The sequence below is a fragment of the Lithobates pipiens genome, unplaced genomic scaffold (genome assembly GCF_037356315.1).
Source record: "Lithobates pipiens isolate NorthernLeopardFrog02 unplaced genomic scaffold, aLitPip1_a1.2 Scaffold_16, whole genome shotgun sequence".
Taxonomy (NCBI): Eukaryota; Metazoa; Chordata; class Amphibia; order Anura; family Ranidae; genus Lithobates; species Lithobates pipiens.
Window position 1 is genome coordinate 165,899,247 of NW_027507748.1, and position 23,459 is coordinate 165,922,705.

The 23,459-nt window shown below is 44.4% G+C and overlaps 1 protein-coding gene across 3 annotated transcripts in view; it reads left to right on the plus strand.

The window, feature by feature from the left end:
* PHKA2 (phosphorylase kinase regulatory subunit alpha 2) overlaps positions 1–23,459 on the plus strand; it is a 153,220-nt gene that overhangs the window by 68,608 nt on the left and 61,153 nt on the right. For all 3 annotated transcript variants that reach the window (XM_077480754.1, XM_077480753.1, XM_077480755.1), the window contains exons 8-14: positions 3,750–3,848; positions 6,010–6,156; positions 6,394–6,447; positions 8,093–8,215; positions 21,328–21,423; positions 21,540–21,647; positions 21,805–21,883. In XM_077480754.1, the coding sequence (XP_077336880.1) occupies positions 3,750–3,848; positions 6,010–6,156; positions 6,394–6,447; positions 8,093–8,215; positions 21,328–21,423; positions 21,540–21,647; positions 21,805–21,883 (706 nt within the window). The remainder of the gene's footprint in view (positions 1–3,749; positions 3,849–6,009; positions 6,157–6,393; positions 6,448–8,092; positions 8,216–21,327; positions 21,424–21,539; positions 21,648–21,804; positions 21,884–23,459) is intronic.

Sequence of the window (23,459 nt, forward strand, 5' to 3'; positions counted from 1 at the left end):
CGGACACAATCCGTCGGACAAAATCCTGCGGACAAAATCCAACGGATTTGGTTGGCAGAATGTCCGACCGTGTGTTCAGGGGCTAACACTTGAATATGCTTTGATCTAAACCATTCCATTGTAGCTCTGGCTGTATGTTTAGGGTTGTTGTCCTGCTGTAAGGTGAACCTCCGCCCCAGCCCCAAGTCTTTTGCAGACTCTAACAGGTTTTCTGCTAAGATTGCCCTGTATTTGGCTCCATCCATCTTCCCATCAACTCTGACCAGCTTCCCTGTCCCTGCTAAAGAAATGTATCCTCACAACATGATGCTGCCACCACCATGTTTCATGGCACGGATGGTATACTCAGGGTGATGTGCACTGTTAGCTTTCTGCAAAAAGTGTTTTGCAAAAAAGTTCAATTTTGGTCTCATCTGACCAGAGCACCTTCTTTCACATGTTTGCTGTGCTCCTCACATGGCTTCTCAAACAAACTGCAAACAGAGCTTCTTGTAGCTTTCTTTCAGCACTGGCTTTCTTCTTGCCACTCTTCCATGAAGGCCAGATTTGTGGAGTGCACGATTAATAGTTATCCCATGGACAGATTCTCCCGCCAGAGCTGTGGATCTCTGCAGCTCCTCCAGAGTTACCATAGAGGCTGCTTCTCCAAATTAATGCTCTCCTTGCCGGCCTATCAGTTTAGGTGGATGGCCATGTCTTGGTAGATTTGCAGTTCTACCATACTCTTTCCATTTTCGGATGATGGATTGAACAGTGCTCCGTGAGATGTTCAAAGCTTGGAATATTTTTTTATAACCTAACCCTGCTTTACACTTCTCACTAAGGTTCTCTAATAAACCTCTGAGGGCTTCACAGAACAGCTGTATTTATACTGAGATTCAATTACACACAGGTGGACTCTATTTACTAATTGCCAGTACCAGGATCCCTTGAAGACCCAGCAAAACTCACCTGACACAGCCTTTGCCTAGGAAACAACAGTGATTGGCCAGCTCACCTTTAAATCACCTGTATCAGCATACCACCAGTGCTTGTGATAGCATTGCTACCTTGTGTGCTCCTGCTTGACCCAGCTGATATCTACTCTGTTTATATCGTGTATGACCCGCCTAGTTTTGACCCTGCTTTGCTCGCTTCTGACTTGGTACTGTCATACCTGTGTATGACCCAGTTTGTCTAGACTACGCTATGCCTGATTCTACTGTGGTGGCAGACTCAGCATTACTACTTAGCTGCCCAACCAACCTTCTGTTACATCTGCAGCGGTGAACCACAAGCACCAGCCCACTTCTACCTTCATCTTCAGCGGTAAACTACAAGTTCCAGCTGACCTGCTCATGGACTGTGCTCTTGTTTATTGAACTCTTTGCATAATCAACACATCTGAACTGTTACCTGCTATCTGCTCCTAGCCTGACACTAATTCAGTGACTTCTGAAGACAATTGGATCCACTAGATTTTAGTTAAGGGTATCAGAGTAAAGGGGGTGAATACAAATGCACACCACACTTCTCACATATTTATTTGTAAAAAAAAAAAATTAAAAAACATTTATTATTTTCCCTTCACTTTACAATTCTGTGCCACTTTGTGTTGGTCTATCACAGGGAAATGCAATTAGCGGACCTCCAGCTGTTGCAAAACTACAAGTCCCATCATGCCTCTGCCTCTGGGTGTCATGCTTGCGGCTGTCAGAGTCTTGCTATGCCTCATGGGACTTGTAGTTCTGCAACAGCTGGAGGTCCGCTAATTGCATATGCCTGGTCTATCACATAAAATTCCAATAAAATACATTTACGTTTTTGGTTGTAACATGATAATATGTGGAAAATTTAAAGGGGTATGAATACTTTTTTAAAGCACTGTGTATGGCTGAAGCATTGGTCTGATGCTGCAACTGTCCCCTGCTGGCACTAAAACCAAGGATTGAGCAATCACATGACCGCTGATTACCCAGTTCCCAGGCTTCACTGATCAGAGAATGGTGACTGTCAATCACCACTCTCTCTGTTTTGCTCTAACACTCACTGGAGTGCTAGACTTTGGAGGGGGCATGACATTAGGGACACACACTAGGGAACAGATTAACCCCTTGATCGCCCCCTAGTGTTAACCCCTTCACTGTCTGTGACATTTTTACAGTAATCAATGCATTTTCATAGCACTGTTTGCTGTATAAATGCCAATGGTCCCAAAAATGTGTCAAAATTATCCGACATGTCCGCCATAATGTCGCAGTCCCGATAAAAATCACAGATCGCTGCCATTACTAGTAAAAAAGTAAAATTAATTATAAAAATGCCATAAACTATCCCCTATTTTGTAGACGCTATAACTTTTGCACAAACCAATCAATATACGCTTATTGATATTTTTATTTTACCAAAAACATGTAGAAGAATACATATCGGCCTAAACTGAGGAAAAAATTCGTTTTTTCACATATTTTTAGGGATATTTATTACAGCAAAAAGTAAAACATATTGGTTTTTTTTCAAAATTGTCCCTCTTTTTTTGTTTATAGCACAAAAAATAAAAACAGCAGAGGCGATCAAATACCACCAAAAGAAAGCTCTATTTGTAGGAAAAAAAGGATGTCGGTGTTGTTTGGGTGCAACGTGGCACGACCGTGCAATTGTCAGTTAAAGCGACGCAGTGCCGAATTGCAAAAAGTGCTCTTGTCAGGAAGGGGGTAAAATCTTCCGGGGATGAAGCAGTTAAAGATCCACCTTAATATTTGCTGTACAATACAAAGCATTGCTAGTTTCTTTAGTATGCCAGATGAACAGCAGATAGCGATGACATCTGCAGTCATTCTTGGGAATACGAAGGGAGGCTGTAGGGGCAAAAGACAATTCTTTGTCACATATTGTAATTAGCTTCATGTAAGGACATTTTTTAGGGTTGAAGCTTTAACTATGGTTTAAACTGTTACTATCACTGAACAGGTTATTTTATTTTTTTTGTGAACTGTATCTCACTGGAGAAATTGTCCTTGACTTGCGGTCTTGAATAAACAACAGAAAATGAGGGGAGGTCTCTTCAAAGTGAACGGAATTCCCACCTTAGGGAGTTACTATATCAACACGTGTCCAAATTGAGGGATTTTCCTTTGTGCTCTGGTACAAACTTTCAGATTTTGGATTTCCACACACTTTCTGACTTTGTGACAATGATTGCCATAACAAACAGAGGGAAGAGTCCCCCAGCAGGGACAGAGACAGCAAAAAACTAAGCGAAGATTTACATAGCCTGGTGAATGAAGTTTAGCTGTGTCACCCAATCACCTGCAAGTAAATATCCAGTTCTCAAATTTTCCTTGTGCATATTCAAGTACTCTTTGCAAAAGGAATTTTCACCTGGTTTACCTTATTGGCATATATGTAAAAATTTTCTTACCAAAGTAATCATTCTCTATTGTCCTTTAATAAATCACCCCTGGTGTTTCCTCATGTGTCCAGCAGGGGCTTATTTTGTGGACAGCATGTAGGAAGGATCATTACTATGTTGAACTACAATTGAAAGAAACAGAATTACATGTATTTTCTCATGCAAACCATTGTTATCTTTATATTTCCTTAATGTATTAGAAAAATACTGTTACCTCAATAGCAATACTCCATTGTTCCCTTTTTGTATAAAGCAGCTCTAATGTAAAAATGCATGGTATCGGCTTTATATTGTAGTACGTATCACCAGCTTATGGCATACAGTTTCATTGATCTAATTGATGTAGTTTCATTTGTAGGCTGCTCTTGAAGCTATTGATGAACTTGACCTGTTCGGTGCTCATGGAGGTCCTAGGTCAGTGATCCATGTCCTACCGGACGATGTAGAACATTGCCAGGTAAACATTACAGAACCCTATATACTATGCTTATGAGACATACCATAATGCTTTGTTAGCAAAACCAGCCCCTTTCAATTACAGAGTGGTGTAGTCAGTTGGTTGGCACAGTAAAAGCTGTGGCTGTGAACTTTCATTTGCAAAAAGATGTTAAACACTCCCAGGTTAAAAGTGCTAAAATCTTGCATCTTACTAGAATTAGCATCCACTCTAAATGCTTTTATCTTGTTAAACTCAAGAATTAATACATTTCAGGTGTGCAAAAGTACCACCATCTTTAAAAACTAGTCGTATGCTTCCCATAAGTACATACAGTAGTGCTCATAAGTTTACATGGCAGAATTTATGATTTCTTGGCCATTTTTCAGAAAATATGAATGATAACACAAAAACTTTTCTTTCACTCATGGTTAGTGTTTGGCTGTTCCATTTATTATCAATCAACTGTGTTTACACTTTTTAAATCATAATGGCAACAGAAACTACCCAAATTACCCTTATCAAAAGTTTACATACCCCAGTTTCCTAATACCCTTTAACATCAATGACAGCTTGAAGTCTTTTGTGGTATTTGTGGATGAGGCTCTTTATCTTCTCAGATGGTAAAGCTTCCTATTCCTCTTGGCAAAAAAGCCTCCAATTCCTGTAAATTCTTGGGCTGTCTTACATGATCTGCACGTTTGAGATCTCCCCAGAATGGCTCAATGATATTGAGGTCAGGAGACTGAGATGGCCACTCGAGAACCTTCATTTTATTCTACTGTAGCCAATGACAGGCATTCATCTTGCCATCAATGTTGACCAAATTTCCTGTGCCTTTGTAGCTCACACATCCCCAATACATCAGCGATCCACCTCCATGTTTCACAGTAGGAATGGTGTACCTTTCATCATAGGCCTTGTTGACTCCTCTCCAAATGTAGTGTTTATTGTTATGGCCAAAAAGCTCAGTTTTGGTCTCATCATTCCAAATGACTTTGTGCCAGAAGGTTTGAAGCTTGTCTCTGTGCTGTTTGGCGTATTGTTAGTGGGATACTTTGTGGCATTTGCGTAATAATGGCTTTCTTCTGGCGACTCGACCATGCAGCCCATCTTTCTTCAAGTGCCTCCTTATTGTGCATCTTGAAACAGCCACATCACATGTTTATAGAGAGTCCTGTATTTCACCTGAAGTTTTTTGTGGGTATTTCTTTGCATCCCAAACAATTTTCCTGGCAGTTGTGGCTGAAATTTTAGTTGGTCTACCTGACCATGGTTTGGTTTCAGTAGAACCTCTCGTTTTCCACTTCTTGATTAGAGTTTGTACACTGCTGATTGGCATTCTCAATTCCTTGGATATCTTTTGATATCCCTTTCCTGCTTTATACAGTTTAACTACCTTTTCCTGGATATCCTTTGACAATTCTTTTACTTTCCCCATGACTCAGAATCCAGAAACCTCAGTGCAGCACTGGATGAAAGATGCAAGGGTTTGTCAGGAGTCCAGAAACTCATTGACCTTTTACATACATACACTAATTACAAGCAAACAGATCACAGGTGAGGATGGTTACCTTTAATAACCATTCAAACCCCCTTTGTGTCAACTTGTGTGCATGTTATCAGGCAAAAATCAGCGGGGTATGTAAACTATTGGAAACTTTGATCAGGATCATTTGGGTAGTTTCTGTTGTGATTATGATTTAAAAAGAGTAAAGAAAGTTGCTTGCTAATAAATGGCTTCAGCCAAACACTAACCATGAGTGAAAGAAATGTTTTTGTGTTATCATTCATATTCTCAGAAAAATGGCCAAGAAATCATAAGGTATGCCAGGGTATGTAAACTTATGAGCCCAACTGTATCCACAAGAATACAATTTACCATCTACAAGAATACGATTTTCCCTCCACAAGAATACAATTTGTACTTTAGTCTGTAAACTGTTTTAGGCAAGATTCTTATCCTTTGTTTTTTGTGTACCTTTATTGTTAAAGCAGTTTTTTGGAAGGTATTGGCTTTATGCAAATCAATAATAATAACAATAATAAAACTACAGTTAATGTACATTTTTGGGATTTTTTTTATTTATTTTTTGTCCTGTATATTGTTAGTTACATAGTGAGTAAAGTTTACCTTTACTGTGGAAAGTGGACTTACACATATGTGTCCTGTTCTTTTCAGTCTATTCTGTACTCTATGTTACCTCGAGCATCCACCTCTAAAGAGATCGATGCTGGTCTGCTGTCTATCATTTCATATCCAGCATTTGCAGTGGAAGATATAACCCTTGTGAATGCGACCAAAAATGAAATCCTCACAAAGCTGCAAGTATGATATATGTATAATATTCAATGTTTATATTTGTGCAATCATTTGTGTGCATTTTATTGACCTCATCCAATATTAATATATTTCATTACTTTATTTTTTTTGTATTCTTTGTTACTTGCTGTTAGCGTTGCCTGTTGTTATAGCTGCCACAACCATTTATTTAAAATGGCCTTTCTTTATAAAACAATTGAAAATTGTATGTTTGTGATTATCAATATTTTATTTTTTACTTAGGGAAGATATGGCTGCTGTAGATTTTTGCGTGACGGATATAAAACTCCAAGAGAGGTAAACTAAAAATTAAATGTGATAGTCTTTGTTTAGAAGTAGAATGCAATGTGCGTGATATTTCATTATGCTAAAACAATTTGGATTCCTGATGCCGCGTACACACGATCGAATCGAGTCTGCCGGACCACAGTACGCCGGACAATTCGATCGTGTGTAGGCTCCAGCGGACTTTTTCATCATAAAGTCCGGCGGACTTAGAAAGTAGTTTGTCCGCCGGACTTGGCTTTCAGCGGACAATCGGTTTGTCAGTGTGCTAGTCTGGCAGACTAAGCCCTTGTACACACGGTCGGAGATTCCGACAACCAAATCCATCGGAGTAATTCCGACGGATTAATTCCGGAAGAGGTCCGGAAGTGACGTTGCATACACACGGTTGGACTAATTTGTCGGAAAATCCGATTGTACATAACGTGATGACTTTATTTTGTTACGACGGGACTACGTTCAGGCTAGTAGCCAATAGCTTTGGTCTAGGAATTTGATCTGAGCATACGTGGCACTTTGTCCATCGGAGTAGGCTACACATGATCGGAGTATGTCCGACCGGAGCATTTTGTTGGAAAGCTTAACCGGCAAGTTGGAAAAATTGGTCCGTCGGATATTCCGACGGAAACAGTCTGATGCAGACCACACACAGTCGGAATATCCGACAAAGCGGTCCGATAGGAAACATTCCGACGGAATCTCCGACTGTGTGTACAAGGGCTAAGAATGACACATGCTCTCAAGCAAGTACGAGGCAGAGGCTATTGGCTACTGGCTATTGAACTTCCTTTTTCTAGTCCTGTCATACGTGCTGTACGTCATCGCGTTAGAAATCGCCTGACTTTCGGAGCGTCCGTGTGTGTCCAAGTCCGTTCATTATAAAGTCCGGCGGATTGTTTGCCGGACCAATTCCGCCGGACAATTTGATCGTGTGTATGCGGCATAAGGCTGTCCAAGACAAACACAGAGGAAGGGACAGCTCAGAGTAGGTCATTTATTTGTTTCATCCATGCATACACTAGTATCTTTCCTTTACTGGTGGGAAGATGAACAGGAATTTAGGTCTTGAACGGATGCTTCTCTATAATGTTATTTTCATGCCTCTACATTTTAGTCTAAGCGCCTAAAAGAAAATCCTGCTTGTTGCATATTTGGCTTGCCATCCAGCAAAGCAGATTTTGCACTTTCAGGAAATACAGCGTACACACATGCATGGATAAACACCTATGCACAGGATCATCAGCATTTACTGTACATGAGTACAGCCATTCACTTATATGGCTGCCTGTAGGCACCACCTGCAGCTTCTGGGCACATAGAAACACTCGGAATATGACATCTGAGCCTCTAAATGTCTGTGTGTATGAGGCCTAATAAATTAGCCCCTATATCTGGTGTGTTATCTTAACCTCATCAAACATCACCTAAAAAGCTTGTACTGTATGATGGGAACTAAGCTATTTTTCATTTCCAGACCTATTTGGCTGTCAAATGCTGTGGTGTTGCTACTAAAAGAAAGACTAGAAGCACATCTACCACAACTACCATAAAATAATGGCCACTACAATTTTTATGCAAAAACAAATCAAAGCAGTAGCTTTAACTTCATTTGGACCATGTCTAGAAATAAGCGATTTTTTATTTTAAATATTCTCAGGACCCAAGCAGATTACATTACGACTCCACAGAACTGAAGCTGTTTGAGAACATTGAGTGTGAGTGGCCTGTGTTCTGGACATACCTAGTCATTGATGGAGTTTTTAATGGAGACCAAGTTCAGGTAAGAGGGAAAGGTTTTCATCCCAACGGTGAACACCTCTTATTATCCTTTATAAAATGTAAAATGAAACCCACTAATTTAACTGTTTCCCAAAACAGTTACATTGAAGGCATGCCCTTGATAATAATTATTACAGTTACTAGTGTGCTTATGTTAGCGTTCAATAAAATTGTCAAGCCATCGAAATGGCTAGTGTCATAGCTGATCACATGTGCAGCGCCAGGGCAACTGCAGATCAAACAGAGTCTAAAATGTCTGCATCCATGGCTGTAAAGTAGATGAGGGTTCAGCTCCAATATCCTGGATTGTGGCTGATATGATGATGACAATTATTAATATTATTTAAAATAGCATTTATAGCTTTGGGGTCTATAATTGCAGAATATTAAAACTGAAAGCTCCTGCTATATCTCCTGTTGAATTGCCATATATAATCTAGTATAAGCAAAGTTTTTCAGCCCATTTTTTAGGCTGAAACCCCCTCCACCTCTTGGCTTATACTCAAGCGAGGGTACCCATCTGCAGCCGTACCTTTGATTACTAAAACAGCGGGTGACTCCCGCTGTATTATGCAGTCTGTTTGGTGGCAGCCCACTGTAACAAAGTCCCGCCTCCTCCTTGTCCATGATAGAGGAACACTGATACAATGCTGGGAAACTATCAGTGTTCCGTCTATCACGGACGAGGAGGAGGCGGGGCTTTGTTACAGTGGACGCCGCCGAACAGACTGCATAACACAGCAGGAGACACCCGCTGATTTAGTAATCAAAGGTACGGCTGCAGATGGGCAAAGTGAGGCTGTAAATGGGCACAATGAGGCTGCAAATGGGTGCTGCAGAGGCTGCAAATGGGCACACTGAGGCTGCACATTGGCACAGTGAGGCTGCACATTGGCACAGTGAGGCTGCAGATAGGCACAGTGGGGCTGAAAAGGGCACAGTGAGGCTGCAAATGGGCACAGTGAAGCTGCAAATGGGCACCGTGAGGCTGCAAATGGGCACAGTGAGGCTGCAAATGGGCACAGTGAGGCTGCAGAGGCTGCAAATTGGCACAATGAGGCTGCAAATGTGTACAGTGAGGCTGTAGAGGCTGCAAATGGGCACAGTGAGCCTGCAAATGGGCACAGTGAGGCTGCAAATGGGCACAGTGAGGCTGCAGAGGCTGCAAATTGGCACAATGAGGCTGCAAATGTGTACAGTGAGGCTGTAGAGGCTGCAAATGGGCACAGTGAGCCTGCAAATGGGCACAGTGAGGCTGCAGATGGGCATTGTTTACCCAGTAGCTGCTGCATTTTCCCACGCTAGGCTTATACACGAGTCAATACATTTTCACAGTTTTTTGTGTTAAAATTAGGTGCCTCGGCTTATATTCGGGTCGGCTTATACTCGAGTATATACGGTAACTAATTTGCTTGGTTAACTAATTTTTCCAGCTGCAGTTATGCAGTGCAGCTTAGATACAGACCTACCCCCTGCCTGTAAATGGACAATGAAGGAGAATAGCACACTGAATAAGTCATCACTCTGCTCTTTCTTCTTGTAAGCATTGTCAAACTGTTGACTGACAGCATTATGCCAAGCAATAGCACCCTGTTGTTAGTTCTATGCAAAAATGCATTTATTTATTTAGGTACACATACAAGTTGCTGTTGCTTTTAAAAATGAAAACCCTGGGTGCTCTGTTGAAGTGTGCTGACAGCCTCACTAATGTTCTAAATGGTACAAAAGTAGAATGAATGTGGCCCTCTCCCCAGGAGCTCTCAGATATCTAAATGCATAATATACAGTACATAAATCCAATGAAATAGATCAACATAAAACACATATTCAATGAAAACAAATTCTTTAAACTTGTGTCATTAAAAAAACTATCATAAGATATATCCTAATGTTCAAACCAAAATGCCAATAATGACTTATTATTGTTATATCAATAATAATCAGTCCATTAAGTGAAGTGCTCCAGCTTCTTTCATCTATCACCCAAGCTTTCCCCTCTAAATTAGGTAAACTCAGTAGATCTTGATGTATTACTCCAATGCAATAGTCCGTGTGCGGTTGATGTCGGCGATCCATATGGCTTTTTTCAGTTGTGATTCATCTTTTTACCATCAATCCATCTGGTGTTTCTCTCGATTAGATGTTAGTGATAAATTAAAACAACTCCCATAGTGTAAACCTCTTAGGCCGCGTACACACGCGCGGACTGTTTGCCCAACCTTGTTCGTCAAACAGTTTCGGCAAACAGTCCGCTCAAAATTTGCATGAGCGGACTTGCCCACACACGAGCGGACTGTTTCAACGAACTGTTTGCCAAACAGTCCGCTCAACTTTTGAAATGAACGGACTCGCCCACGTAAGGCGGAGGCAAATCCGCCCATTTCGAGCGCGTGTACAGGTAGGCGGGGCCCGCGAAGGAGACGTCGCGGGCTCCGCCGCCTGGAATGGGCTTAAAGGGGAACCCCAACGCCGAAAAAAATCGGCGTGGGGCTTCTCCCAAAGTCCACACCAGACCCTTGTCCGAGCACGCTACCCGGCCAGCCAGGAAAGGGGGGCGAGCGAGCGCGCCCCCCCTCCTGAGCCGTACCAGGCCGCGTGCCCTCAACATGGGGGGTGCCTTGGGGAAGGGGGGGCCGCGCGGCCCCCCCACCCCAAAGCACCTTGTCCCCATGTTGATGAGGACAAGGGCCTCTTCCCGACAACCCTGGCCGTTGGTTGTCGGGGTCTGCGGGCGGGGGGCTTATCGGAATCCGGGAGCCCCCTTTAAGAAGGGGGCCCCCGGATACCGGCCCCCCACCCTATGTGAATGAGTATGGGGTACAATGTACCCCTACCCATTCACCTGTGAAATAAAGTACAAAAAAAAACACAACACAGGGAAAAAATATTTTATTGCACAGCTCCGGGGGTCTTCCGTCTTCGGGGGTCTTCTCGCCGGACTCCTCCGCTATGTGTGTGTAGCTCTTTTACTAGCGGAGGAGTCCGGCTTTCTTCCTCCCCGCCGCCGGCCTCTTCTCCCGACTTCGGGGGTCTTGTCCCCCTCTTCGGTTCTTCTGCCGGGCCACCGCGCCTTCTTGTAGCTCTTTTACAGGCGGTGGCCCGGTCTTCTGTCGCCGCTGTCGTCGCCGCCGCCGCCGCCGCCTTCCGTTCTTGTTCTTCTGCTTCTTCTCCTGGAGATGTTGACTCGACGAGCTCTCCGGCCGGAATGCCAGAGCCGCGCTGTGCGGTCACTTATATAGTGACAATGGGGCGGTGTCACATGGTATATGTCACATGGGTTGGTCACATGGTGACCCCGCCCCCTTACGATGTCATAGTCCCCATGTGACATCAACCCATGTGACCAACCCATGTGACATATACCATGTGACACCGCCCCATTGTCACTATATAAGTGACCGCACAGCGCGGCTCTGGCATTCCGGCCGGAGAGCTCGTCGAGTCAACATCTCCAGGAGAAGAAGCAGAAGAACAAGAAGAAGAACAAGAACGGAAGGCGGCGGCGGCGACGACAGCGGCGACAGAAGACCGGGCCACCGCCTGTAAAAGAGCTACAAGAAGGCGCGGTGGCCCGGCAGAAGAACCGAAGGCCGCGACAGAAGAACGGAAGGCAGCGGCGACAGAAGACCGGGCCACCGCCTGTAAAAGAGCTACAAGAAGGCGCGGTGGCCCGGCAGAAGAACCGAAGAGGGGGACAAGACCCCCGAAGTCGGGAGAAGAGGCCGGCGGCGGGGAGGAAGAAAGCCGGACTCCTCCGCTAGTAAAAGAGCTACACACACATAGCGGAGGAGTCCGGCGAGAAGACCCCCGAAGACGGAAGACCCCCGGAGCTGTGCAATAAAATATTTTTTCCCTGTGTTGTGTTTTTTTTTGTACTTTATTTCACAGGTGAATGGGTAGGGGTACATTGTACCCCATACTCATTCACATAGGGTGGGGGGCCGGTATCCGGGGGCCCCCTTCTTAAAGGGGGCTCCCGGATTCCGATAAGCCCCCCGCCCGCAGACCCCGACAACCAACGGCCAGGGTTGTCGGGAAGAGGCCCTTGTCCTCATCAACATGGGGACAAGGTGCTTTGGGGTGGGCGGGCCGCGCGGCCCCCCCTTCCCCAAGGCACCCCCCATGTTGAGGGCACGCGGCCTGGTACGGCTCAGGAGGGGGGGCGCGCTCGCTCGCCCCCCTTTCCTGGCCGGCCGGGTAGCGTGCTCGGACAAGGGTCTGGTGTGGACTTTGGGGGAACCCCCACGCCGATTTTTTTCGGCGTTGGGGTTCCCCTTTAAGCCCATTCCAGGCGGCGGAGCCCGCGACGTCTCCTTCGCGGGCCCCGCCTACCTGTACACGCGCTCGAAATGGGCGGACTTTCCGAGCGGGAACAGTCTGCTCATTTCGAAAGTACAGCGGACAGGCCCACACACGGGCGGACTGTTCGCTCAAACACAGTTTCAGCGGACAGTTTTTCGGAATTTCCGAAAGACTTTGTCCGTCCAACTGTCCGCTGAAACTGTCCGCTGAAAGCCCACACACGAGCGGACTGTCCGCCCAAACACTGTTCAGCGGACAAGGTTGGGCGAACAGTCCGCCCATGTGTACGCGGCCTTAGACATAACTAGACATTCTTCTCACATTGAAAAAGTGCAGCAAAAACACACTCAGCAAATTCAGTCCAGCTAAAATATAAATTCAGTCCTGTGAACTATAAATTTCTAGTGTGACCAATAAAATGCTCAGATGAATGTTCCAAATAGAACATTGGCACTTCATATTGCACAGGAGACACAGCTAGATTGAATACACTGAGCATATTTTAGCTCCACACTAACCCCCCCCCCCACACACACACACACACACACACACACACACACACACACACCACACATCACTACGCCAGACCCCCCACCACCACTGTGCCTGCCCCTCTTTCCTTCTCACTACCAACCCATCATCCTCCCCCCCATTGTTGCCCACCTCTCCCACATATCCCCACTTCAATCGCAATAGCAGGTACTGCAACTACACTGATACATGCCACGTTGTTTGCCATCACTCTATCAATGCTCACTTTGGTGCTTTCCTTCTCTTATCATTCCAGGCACACCTTTGCTATTACTGTATATACAGTATTGTGCAAAAGTTTTAGGAGGGTGTAAAGAAATGCTGTAAAGTAAGAATGGTTTCAAAAATATATAATTTAATTGTTTATTTTTTTTTCAGTTTACAAAAATGTAAAGTGAGGAAACAGAAGAAAAATCTAAATCCAATCAATAATTGGTGTGATTATCGTTTGGCTTCAAACCAGCGACATTTCTTTGAGGTGCACACCGCTTGTTCCAAACATCTTGGAGAACTAACCACATATCTTCTGTGGATGTTGGCTGCCCCAAATCCTTCTGTCTCTTCAGTTAATCCCAGACAGACTCGATGATGTTGCGATCAGGGCTCTGTGGGGGTGGCAAACTTTCACTTCTAGGGTTGCTTGTTGCTCTATACACTGAAGATAGTTCTTAATGACATTGGCTGTATGTTTGGGGTCGCTGTCCTGCTGCAGAATAAATTTGGGTTCAATCACAAGCCTCCCTGATGGTATGGCATGATGGATAAGTATTGGCCTGTATTTGGTTGAAGAACAAAGCGTCCTGGAAGTGATGGTTTGGCCCCCACAGAACCCTGATCTCAACATCATTGAATCTGTGTGGGATTACATGATGAGACAGAAGGATTTGAAGCAGCCTACATTCACAGAAGATCGGTGATCAGTTCTCAAAGATGTTTGTAACAACCTACCTGCCAAGTTCCTTCACAAACTGTGTGGAAATTAGAATTGCTGTTTTGATTTGAATTTCTCTTGTTTGTTTACTTTTCTTTTTGTCCATTGATAAAAAATAAACTATTAACACTAGGGATGCACTGAAATTTCGGCCGCCGAAACATATCGGCCGAAAATGGCCCTTTCGGCTTTTTGCCAAAAGAGAATTTCCGCCGATACTGGTGCCGGAAATGGGACGGGGCTTGTTGGGCTTAGCCCCGCCCCCTGTGCCACCCATCACGGGGGTGTCATTCTGTCTTTAGCTCTCCTCCTCCCCTCCCTCCCCACCCATGCTGCAGTCAGCCTGTGGGGTCTCACTCTAAAGTCCCCCTCTCCACAGCGGTGGCTGCATATGTCTCCTCAGCCGATGTGTAAATCGGCTGTGCAGGAGCTGGGCACGCTGTTTACTGTGAAAGTGAAAACAAAGGAGAGGCGTCTAGCAGTGTGTGCTGTGCTCTCTGCCTCCCCCTAGAGTGCAGTACCCAGCATGGAGATTAATGTACAGAGCTGCAGCTGTCAATTTAAAAAAAAAGACTGTCTATATATATATGTTTGTATGCGTGTGTGTGGTGTGTGTGTGTGTGTGTTATATGTGTGCATGTTTATATATGTGTGTGTGTTCTATGTGTGCATGTTTGTGTGTATATATATATATATATATATATATATATATATATATATATATGTGTGTGTGTTTGTGATATGTGTGCATGTTTATATGTATGTGTGTTAAGTGTGTGTTTCTATGTGTGTGTGTGCGCGCATGTATGTGTTATATGTGTGTTGTATGTATATGTGTGTGTGTGCGTTTTTATATGTGTATGTTTATATGCACTGGTGAGGCACAGGCAGGCTACATGGCAGGCACTGGTAGGCTGCTGGGCACAGTGAGGCTGCATTGATCTCCTGTAGCATGTCCGCAGTCTCTGATCAGCTCCTGTACCATGCCTGCAGTCTCTGACCAGCTCCTGTACCATGCCTGCAGTCTCTGACTAGCTCCTGTACCATGCCTGCAGTCTCTGACCAGCTCCTGTAGCATGCCTGCAGTCTCTGACCAGCTCCTGTAGCATGCCTGCAGTCTCTGACCAGCTCCTGTACCATGCCTGCAGTCTCTGACCAGCTCCTGTACCATGCCCGCAGTCTCTGACCAGCTCCTGTAGCATGCCTGCAGTCTCTGACCAGCTCCTGTAGCATGCCTGCAGTCTCTGACCAGCTCCTGTAGCATGCCTGCAGTCTCTGACCAGCTCCTGTACCATGCCTGAAGTCTCTGACCAGCTCCTGTACCATGCCTGCAGTCTCTGACCAGCTCCTTTAGCATGTCCCCAGTCTCTGACCATCTCCTGTATAAAAATATTTTTTAAAAATAGTCAATTTTGGTATCGGTGCTGTTTCGGTATCGGTTTTGGTTTTCGGGATCAAGGAAGATTTATTTTCGGTATCGGTTTCGGCACCAAAAAACCCATTCGGTGCATCCCTAAACACTTCTACTGTATTTCTGAAAGCATGCTTATTTTACAGCATTTTTTCGCACCTGCCTAAAACTTTTGCACAGTACTGTATGTATCTACAGATATATTATAAAACTGTAATTACCACCTACAAATGTTACAAATGGGTGTCATAAAAAAGTGCAGTAATAGAACTGAACAGCAGATGGTGCTGAAAGTAACAGAGTACATAGGGACAAAGCTAGAATGCTGAGTAGGTGTTACAATTTAAAGTGGAACTTCAGTGATGATTTCAACTTTCCATCTATTAAATCTTCTGTCCTTGTTGTTTTAACTTTGTATGGTAAAACATTTTTCTTTCTGCCAGTAAATACCTTATACAGCCCACTTCTTGTTTCTTTTCTGGTCTTTAGCCTAGGCTTAAGACATCATGCACAGCTCTCTCACTCTTGTGAGAATTTGCCAGGGGGAGTCATATGAGGGCCAATGAGAGCTGCAGAGCTGGTGGCTTGCATCTGTGTGTCTGTGTAAATCCAGAAAGTGGACAGGCAGCAGCTTCAGCTGCCCACAGTTAAAATGGTTGCAGCCAGACTCAGCGGAAGGGAGATTTCTGCAGCATATTTGTCAAGTACAGAATCACAGTATATATACCTCATTTTCAAACAGAACATCGACGTCAACATATGCGACAACATAACTCTGCCATGGACGGATCACCACGCCATCAAATTCAAAATCACTACCAACATCACCAACGCAAAACGGAAACCTGTAACAACGCACTGGACCAGATCACATAAAAAACTGTACTCCGAAGCCTTCAAAACCACTCTGTCCAAAAAAATATCTACAATAACCTTAAACCACTCTACGGAGGAAACACTCAACTCCCTGAACAAGGCATTACTGCAATCAGCAGACTCGGTAGCACCAAAACGCAGGGCTCTCATCAGGAAGAAAAATGCTGGATGGTTTAATAGCTCCCTCTCCGTACTAAAGCAAGAACGCAGAAGAGCGGAAAGAACATGGAGAAGAAATCCCACCGAGGAAAACCTACCGTATATACTCGAGTATAAGCCGAGATTTTCAGCCTCTTTTTTGAGGCTGAAAGTGCCCCCCTCGGCTTATACTCGAGTCATCGCCGTCTGACTGCTCGATCAGCGTATCGAGCAGACAGACGGCGGACATACTACAATTTGAAAGCCGCGCCTCCTTCTCCGCCTCCGCCTGTGATAGGCGGAACACTGAATTTCCCAGCAGCCTGTGTTCCGCCTATCACGGACATCGTCTCATCCTCGTCCGTAGTACGAGGATGAGACGATATCGGTGATAGGCGGAACACAGGCTGCTGGGAAATTCAGTGTTCCGCCTATCACAGGCGGAGGCGGAGGCGGGGCTTTTGAATTTTAGAATGGCCGCCGAGGCGATCCTGGCAAGGCACGGGACGGAGGCAAGGCAAGGCACGGGACGGGACGGAGGCAAGGCACGACACGACACGGGACGGAGGCAAGGAGGCAAGGCACGGGACGGAGGCAAGGAGGCAAGGCACGGCACGGGACGGAGGCAAGGAGGCAAGGCACGGGACGGAGGCTCGGGACACAGGTAGGCTGGACACACACACACACACACACACACACACACACACACACACACACACACACACACACAGGGATGGATGGATGGATGGAGACACACACACACAGGGATGGATGGATGGATGGAGACACACACACACAGGGATGGATGGATGGAGACACACACACACAGGGATGGATGGATGGATGGACACACACACACACAGGGATGGATGGATGGATGGACACACACACACACAGGGATGGATGGATGGATGGACACACACACACACAGGGATGGACGGACACACAGGGACGGACACACACACAGGGATGGACAGGCATGTCTCACCCTCGGCTTATACACGAGTCAATAAGTTTGCCAGTTTTTTTGGGGGTAAATTGGGGGCCTCGGCTTATATTCGGGTCGGCCTATACTCGAGTATATACGGTATTTAACTAAAGGTCTGACAGAGAATTATCGGAAAGCAATCTTCAAAGCCAAAAAGGACCACTTCTCATATACAATCTCAACGGCCGCAAACCAACCACGGGAACTGTTTAAACTGGTTAATCAATCAATGAATCCGGTGTGCCTAGAACCCCCAGAAAGCGAATCCCAGGATTACTGTGACAAACTGTCAGATTTTTTCATCGATAAAGTCAAAACCATCAGGGAAACAATTTGTCAGAAGAAAACATCCGACCTCAGCCAGCAAATACATAAAGAGGATGTCCGCACCAACATACCGCAACCGCCAAAATTTTCACTATCCCCAATTACCGTAGACACCGCAAAAAACATCATTAATAAACTGCGTGACAGTACCTCACCTATTGACATCATCCCCACAAAACTACTGAAAGAATGCTCCGACATCGTGGCTCCAACCATAACCCACCTCATAAACCGATCATTCCACGAAGGGATTGTTCCCAGCATCCTCAAACAAGGCATCGTCAAACCTCTACTCAAGAAACCAAACCTGGACCCTCAGGATCCAAACAACCGTAGGCCAATTACAAGCCTCAACACCATTTCTAAGATCATGGAGAAAGCTGTAGTACATCAGCTACAACTTCACCTGGATACTCACAAACTCCTGGACCCGCTGCAATCAGGCTTCCGCCCGGGTCATGGAACAGAAACAGCTCTCCTCAAGATTTGGGATGACGCCCTCGAAGCGGCAGATGACGGAGAGCCGTGTCTCCTCGTACTGCTAGACCTAAGTGCAGCGTTTGATACAGTTGATCACAATACTCTACTCGTCCGCCTCACAGAAGTAGCCGGAGTCCAAGACATAGATCTCCATTGGTTCGCGTCCTTCCTAGGAAATCGGTCACAGACAGTGAAACTAGGAAAATTCCTCTCCGAAACTCGGGCAGTCACCTGCGGAGTCCCTCAAGGCTCTCCGTTGTCACCCGTTCTCTTCAACATTTACATTCGCCCACTCCTTCAAATCATCAGATGCTCAGATCTCTGCTTCCACTCTTACGCTGACGACACGCAACTTTATTTCCGGATCAATGGGAAAAAAGATCACCAACAACAACTTGAAAACTGCCTCAAATCAATAGAGGACTGGATGACCACCAACTCCCTCCAGCTGAACCAATCAAAGACAGAGCTTCTTATCTTACACCCAAATCATAAGCCCGCAACCAAAACCTCCTGGTCTCCACCAACCGTCTTTGGGCAGACTATCTCCCCAAAGACCAAAGCGAAGAGTCTCGGGGTTATTTTAGATGCACAAATGTCAATGGATGCGCAAATAGGAGCAGTAGTCAGTCGATCTCACCATCTGCTGCGCATGCTTCGCAGACTCATCCCTTTTATCCCAAAGAATGACAAAGCAGTGGTAGTTGGAACAATCATTAATTCACGACTGGACTACGCAAACTCGCTTTACATAGGATTACCACAATATCAACTTGCGCGATTACAACTGATCCAAAACACGGCGGCAAGGCTGATAACAGGAAAAAAAACCTGGGAATCCATTTCTCCTTCACTGAGGAGCTTACATTGGCTAACCGTAAAAAATCGGATCACGTTCAAGACCCTTTGCCTCACCCACAAATGCGTGCATAGAGAAGCTCCGCAATACCTAATGGAGAAAATAAATCATTACACACCAAACCGCAGTCTTCGATCAGCCAACAAAAACCTCCTCCTCGTGCCCAAAGCCCGGTATAAATCCAAGGGGGATCGGAGATTCGCTGTCCAAGGGCCTCGGCTATGGAATGCTCTACCAATAAACATCCGCCTGGAAGAAAATCACCTGGCTTTTAGGAAAAAACTCAAGACCTTCCTCTTTTAGCAGATGATCAAAGCTCGCCACAGCGCCTAGAGGCGATTCAGTTCGCATTGTGCGCTATATAAGTATTTCATTCATTCATTCATTCATATAAAATAATATGCAAAGTGGTTGGAGGGAAGCTTCAGAATGGCAAAGATGCTTTTATTACAAATTATGTGAGCAGACTGCAGTTCCTCTTTAATAAGTGATATTATGCAATGTAAAAAAACACACACACACATGTATTTATTTGTACAGAGACTGTTTATTTGCCAAATAAATGAAATATAAAGATATAATTAGGAATATGTGAAATATGTATGTGTTCTCTTCTTCTGTTTAATATGCCTTTATTGAAAAATAAAATTGTCACTATAACAGTAGCAATCCAATTTGTTATCATATTACTCTGCTAAAGACTAACCACCAAGAATATCGTTTTTAATATATCATCATAATCATATCATGCAGCAGCTTTCGACATATAATTAAACAGTTATACTATATTGCAGTGTTTACTATCATATATGTTGGCACCTTTTTAAACTAATTAGGAAGAAATCAAAATTAATAAATAAAAAAGAGGAGAGAGAAGAAAGAGAGAAAAAAAAAAAGGTTGGCAGGCGTCCAATAAGGGGGAAACAGCCAAACCAGGCTTCCAGGTGTATATACATGCACATTAATGTCTGGTAACTCGTGACTTAAGGCAATTCGAGGAGGGGTGCCAGTGTCCATTTAACTCATAAAAGAAGGAAACTGCACCCACGTGGTCCAAACCTCCCTGAACTTAGAATCGTTTTCGTTGGCTGTAGCTAACAACTCTTACATACGCATGGTATAGTTTACTTCCACCACCCATTCACATATACAGTGGTACCTTGGATTACGAGCATAATTCGTTCCAAAAGAATGCTTGTAATCCAAAGCACTCATATATCAAAGTGAGTTTCCCCATAGGAATCAATGGAAACTCAGATAATTTGTTCCATATTGACTGCTATTGTATGCAATACGCATGTGACCAGAGGTGGGAGGGGTGCAGGAAACACTCAGAAACACTGGGAGACCGCTCTGGGCCACTCGGATACACACAGAAACACATTTGGAGAGACTCTAGTAGTGTTTCCGAGTTTCTCCAATCGGCTCAGATTGTCACCATCTTCCCCACACCTCTAGCCAAATACGGTACTGCACAAGCCATTTGCTTGAATCCTGCTTGTCCTGCGAGACAACGCTCACAAACTGAGTCAGGATTTAAAAAAAGCTTGTATTGCGAATCGCTCGTAAACCACGTTACTCGCAATTCGAGTTATTACTTTAGTTGGTATGACTGACGATTTTTAATATCTGGGGGGGGGGGGGTCAGAGCTCTATCTGCCATCAGCAAAAATCGAAATATTTCCTTTTTGATAGATGTAATTGATCCTGGAATCAAGGATAAAAGGGCAACCTCCGGGGTCTCTGGCCAGATCTTACCCACAATCAGGTGGCTAAGGTGAAATATAGCTGACCAGTATGGTTATATTACCAGGCAGGACCACCACAAGTGTAGATGTGCACCACTGGGCTCACCACATCTCCAACATTGGTCTGGTATAACCGGATTCATTTTATTTAATAGGACCGGACAGCGATACCGTCTTGTTATGATTTTATAATTTTGCTCCTGGGAATGGGAAGCTAAAGTTGATTAAAATGAAAGAGAGAAGACTTTATCCTCATTCCTCAGGAGCCAACTCATTGCCTAGTTCTTGCTCTTGGTCTCGTGTATAAAAAGGGCAGTGGGGGAATGCATGTGACAGGAGAGTTCCATATATTTTAGAAAGTACAAGTGGGCATTTTTGGTCAGAAAGACACGGCTCCTCAAAGCTGCTCCTTGCCCAATCCATCATAAAAATGACGTCATTGGAAATATTGGAGCCAATCTCATCGGCTGGCGCAAGAGAGGGAGCCGAGCTCACTTATGTATTCTCTCTTATGCTTTCCAGGTGCAGGAATACAGAGAGGCCCTAGAAGGGATAATAATTCGAGGTAAACATGGAATTCATCTGATGCCTGAACTGTATGCAGTCCCATATGATAAGGTATTGAAAATATTAAATACATATTTTTTATGGAATTATAATAAAATAAAACAGCATAATTCACTGCAAATGATGGTTCCACTATTAACTATTGATCTTATTGGTTGTCTCTTTAGATTGAAGAGGAGTATCACAACCCCCATACAGTTGATCGTATTCCCTTGGGGAAGACACCACATTTGTGGGCTCAGTCTCTGTATATTCTGGGATCTCTTCTTGCTGAGGTACCCAAAGAAAAGGAAATATATATATATATATATATATATATTTATTATTATTATTATTATTATTATTATTCATTTTTCATTTTAATTTTATTTATTTATTTATTTTTAATATTCGGTTCATTTGTTAAGGTCTGTTTGTGCTCTTGATTTACAGGGATTTTTAGCTCCTGGAGAAATTGACCCTCTAAATAGAAGATTTTCAACTGCTTTTAAGCCTGATGTTGTAGTGCAAGGTATTATTATTATTATTATTATTATTATTATACAGGATTTATATAGCACCAACAGTTTGCATAGCACTTTACAACATGAGAGTAGACAGTACAGTTACAGCATAATGCAATACAGAAAGAATCGGAGGGCCCTGCTCGTTAGAGCTTACATTCTAAGATATGTGCCGGTTTAATGGTTCATTAGTAAGGGTGTTTATATTTTACAGTCTGCACATTTTATATGGTTCGCATAATTTGCAAAAAAAAATTATCTGGAATTAATACAATGAATGAATTACCGGATTTATTGACATATAACACGCACTTTACCCCCCTGAAAATAGGGGGAAAATCATGGGTGCGTGTTATACGCCGACACAGTGCTGCCTTGGAGGGGAAGGAGGGCACGAACACCGCCAGATTTAGACAGAGCCGGATCTCCTGTGTACTCGGCTCAGCTCGGATCGGAGTCACGCCCAGTCCCGCCTCCTGGATGGCTCTTAGCAAGTCACATGTCCCGGATTGTGGGCAGAGTGCCGAGCTGAGTCGAGTACACAGGAGATCTGGCTCTGTCTACATCCGCACTGGCTACATTAACAGGTACTGGGGAGGCTGCAGATGGGCACTAAGCAGGCTGAAATGATGGCCAATAGCAAGGCTGCAGATGGGCACTGAGCAGGGTGCAATAATGGGCAATGGCAAGTCTGCAGATGGGCACTGCTGAGGCTGCAAATGGGAACTGATCAGACTACAATGATGGACAATGGCAAGGCTGTAGATGGGCACTGATCAGGCTTCATTAATGGGCAATGGTGAGGCTGCAGATGGGCACTGATCAGGCTTCATTGATTTGCAATGGTGAGGCTGCAGATGGGCACTGATCAGGCTTCATTGATGGGCAATGGTGAGGCTGCAGATGGGCACTGATCAGGCCGTATTAATGGGCACTGACCCTTATTTTGCTTCAAAGTTCATTGTTTTAAATTTACGTTTTTTTTCCTTAAACATCCCTCTAAAAATGAGGGTGCACGTTAAACGAATGTGCATGTTATACGCCGATAAATACAGTAATTTGTTTTTCCTCAAAAAAAAAAGCTGCTAGTTGCCTGGTTGTTATGCTGACTGTTTTTCTTCAGTACTTTAAAGAGGAACTCCACTTCTGCAATGACCTTTCATGCTTTTCCTTTCCCATACCGCCATCTTTACATATTCTACACATGAGCAGATGTGCAGCAGGTCTCTGGCAGGTCTTTTGGACCTGTCAACAGATCTGTGCATACGCAGAGAATTCCCACACATGGGCACACCAAGAGCCGGGTTCTGGTATCTGGGACCTTTTAGACTCCAGCCATGTGTGCACATTCGTGGATATTCCCTGCACTTGCAAAGATTGTGCCACAGGTCTTGGCCAGGTCTTAGAGACCTATAGTACATCTGTGCATGTGCAGAATCTTGGCATTAGCCCCTCAGCAATTTGCTGCCTTCTAGGAAGTGATGTGGACATCCCAGGATAGAATGGGAGCCTTACAACAGTCTCACCTAGGCAAGAAAGCAGGAAGTGCTGCTTGCAGCATTAAAAATGAGAAGGTAGCCAGTA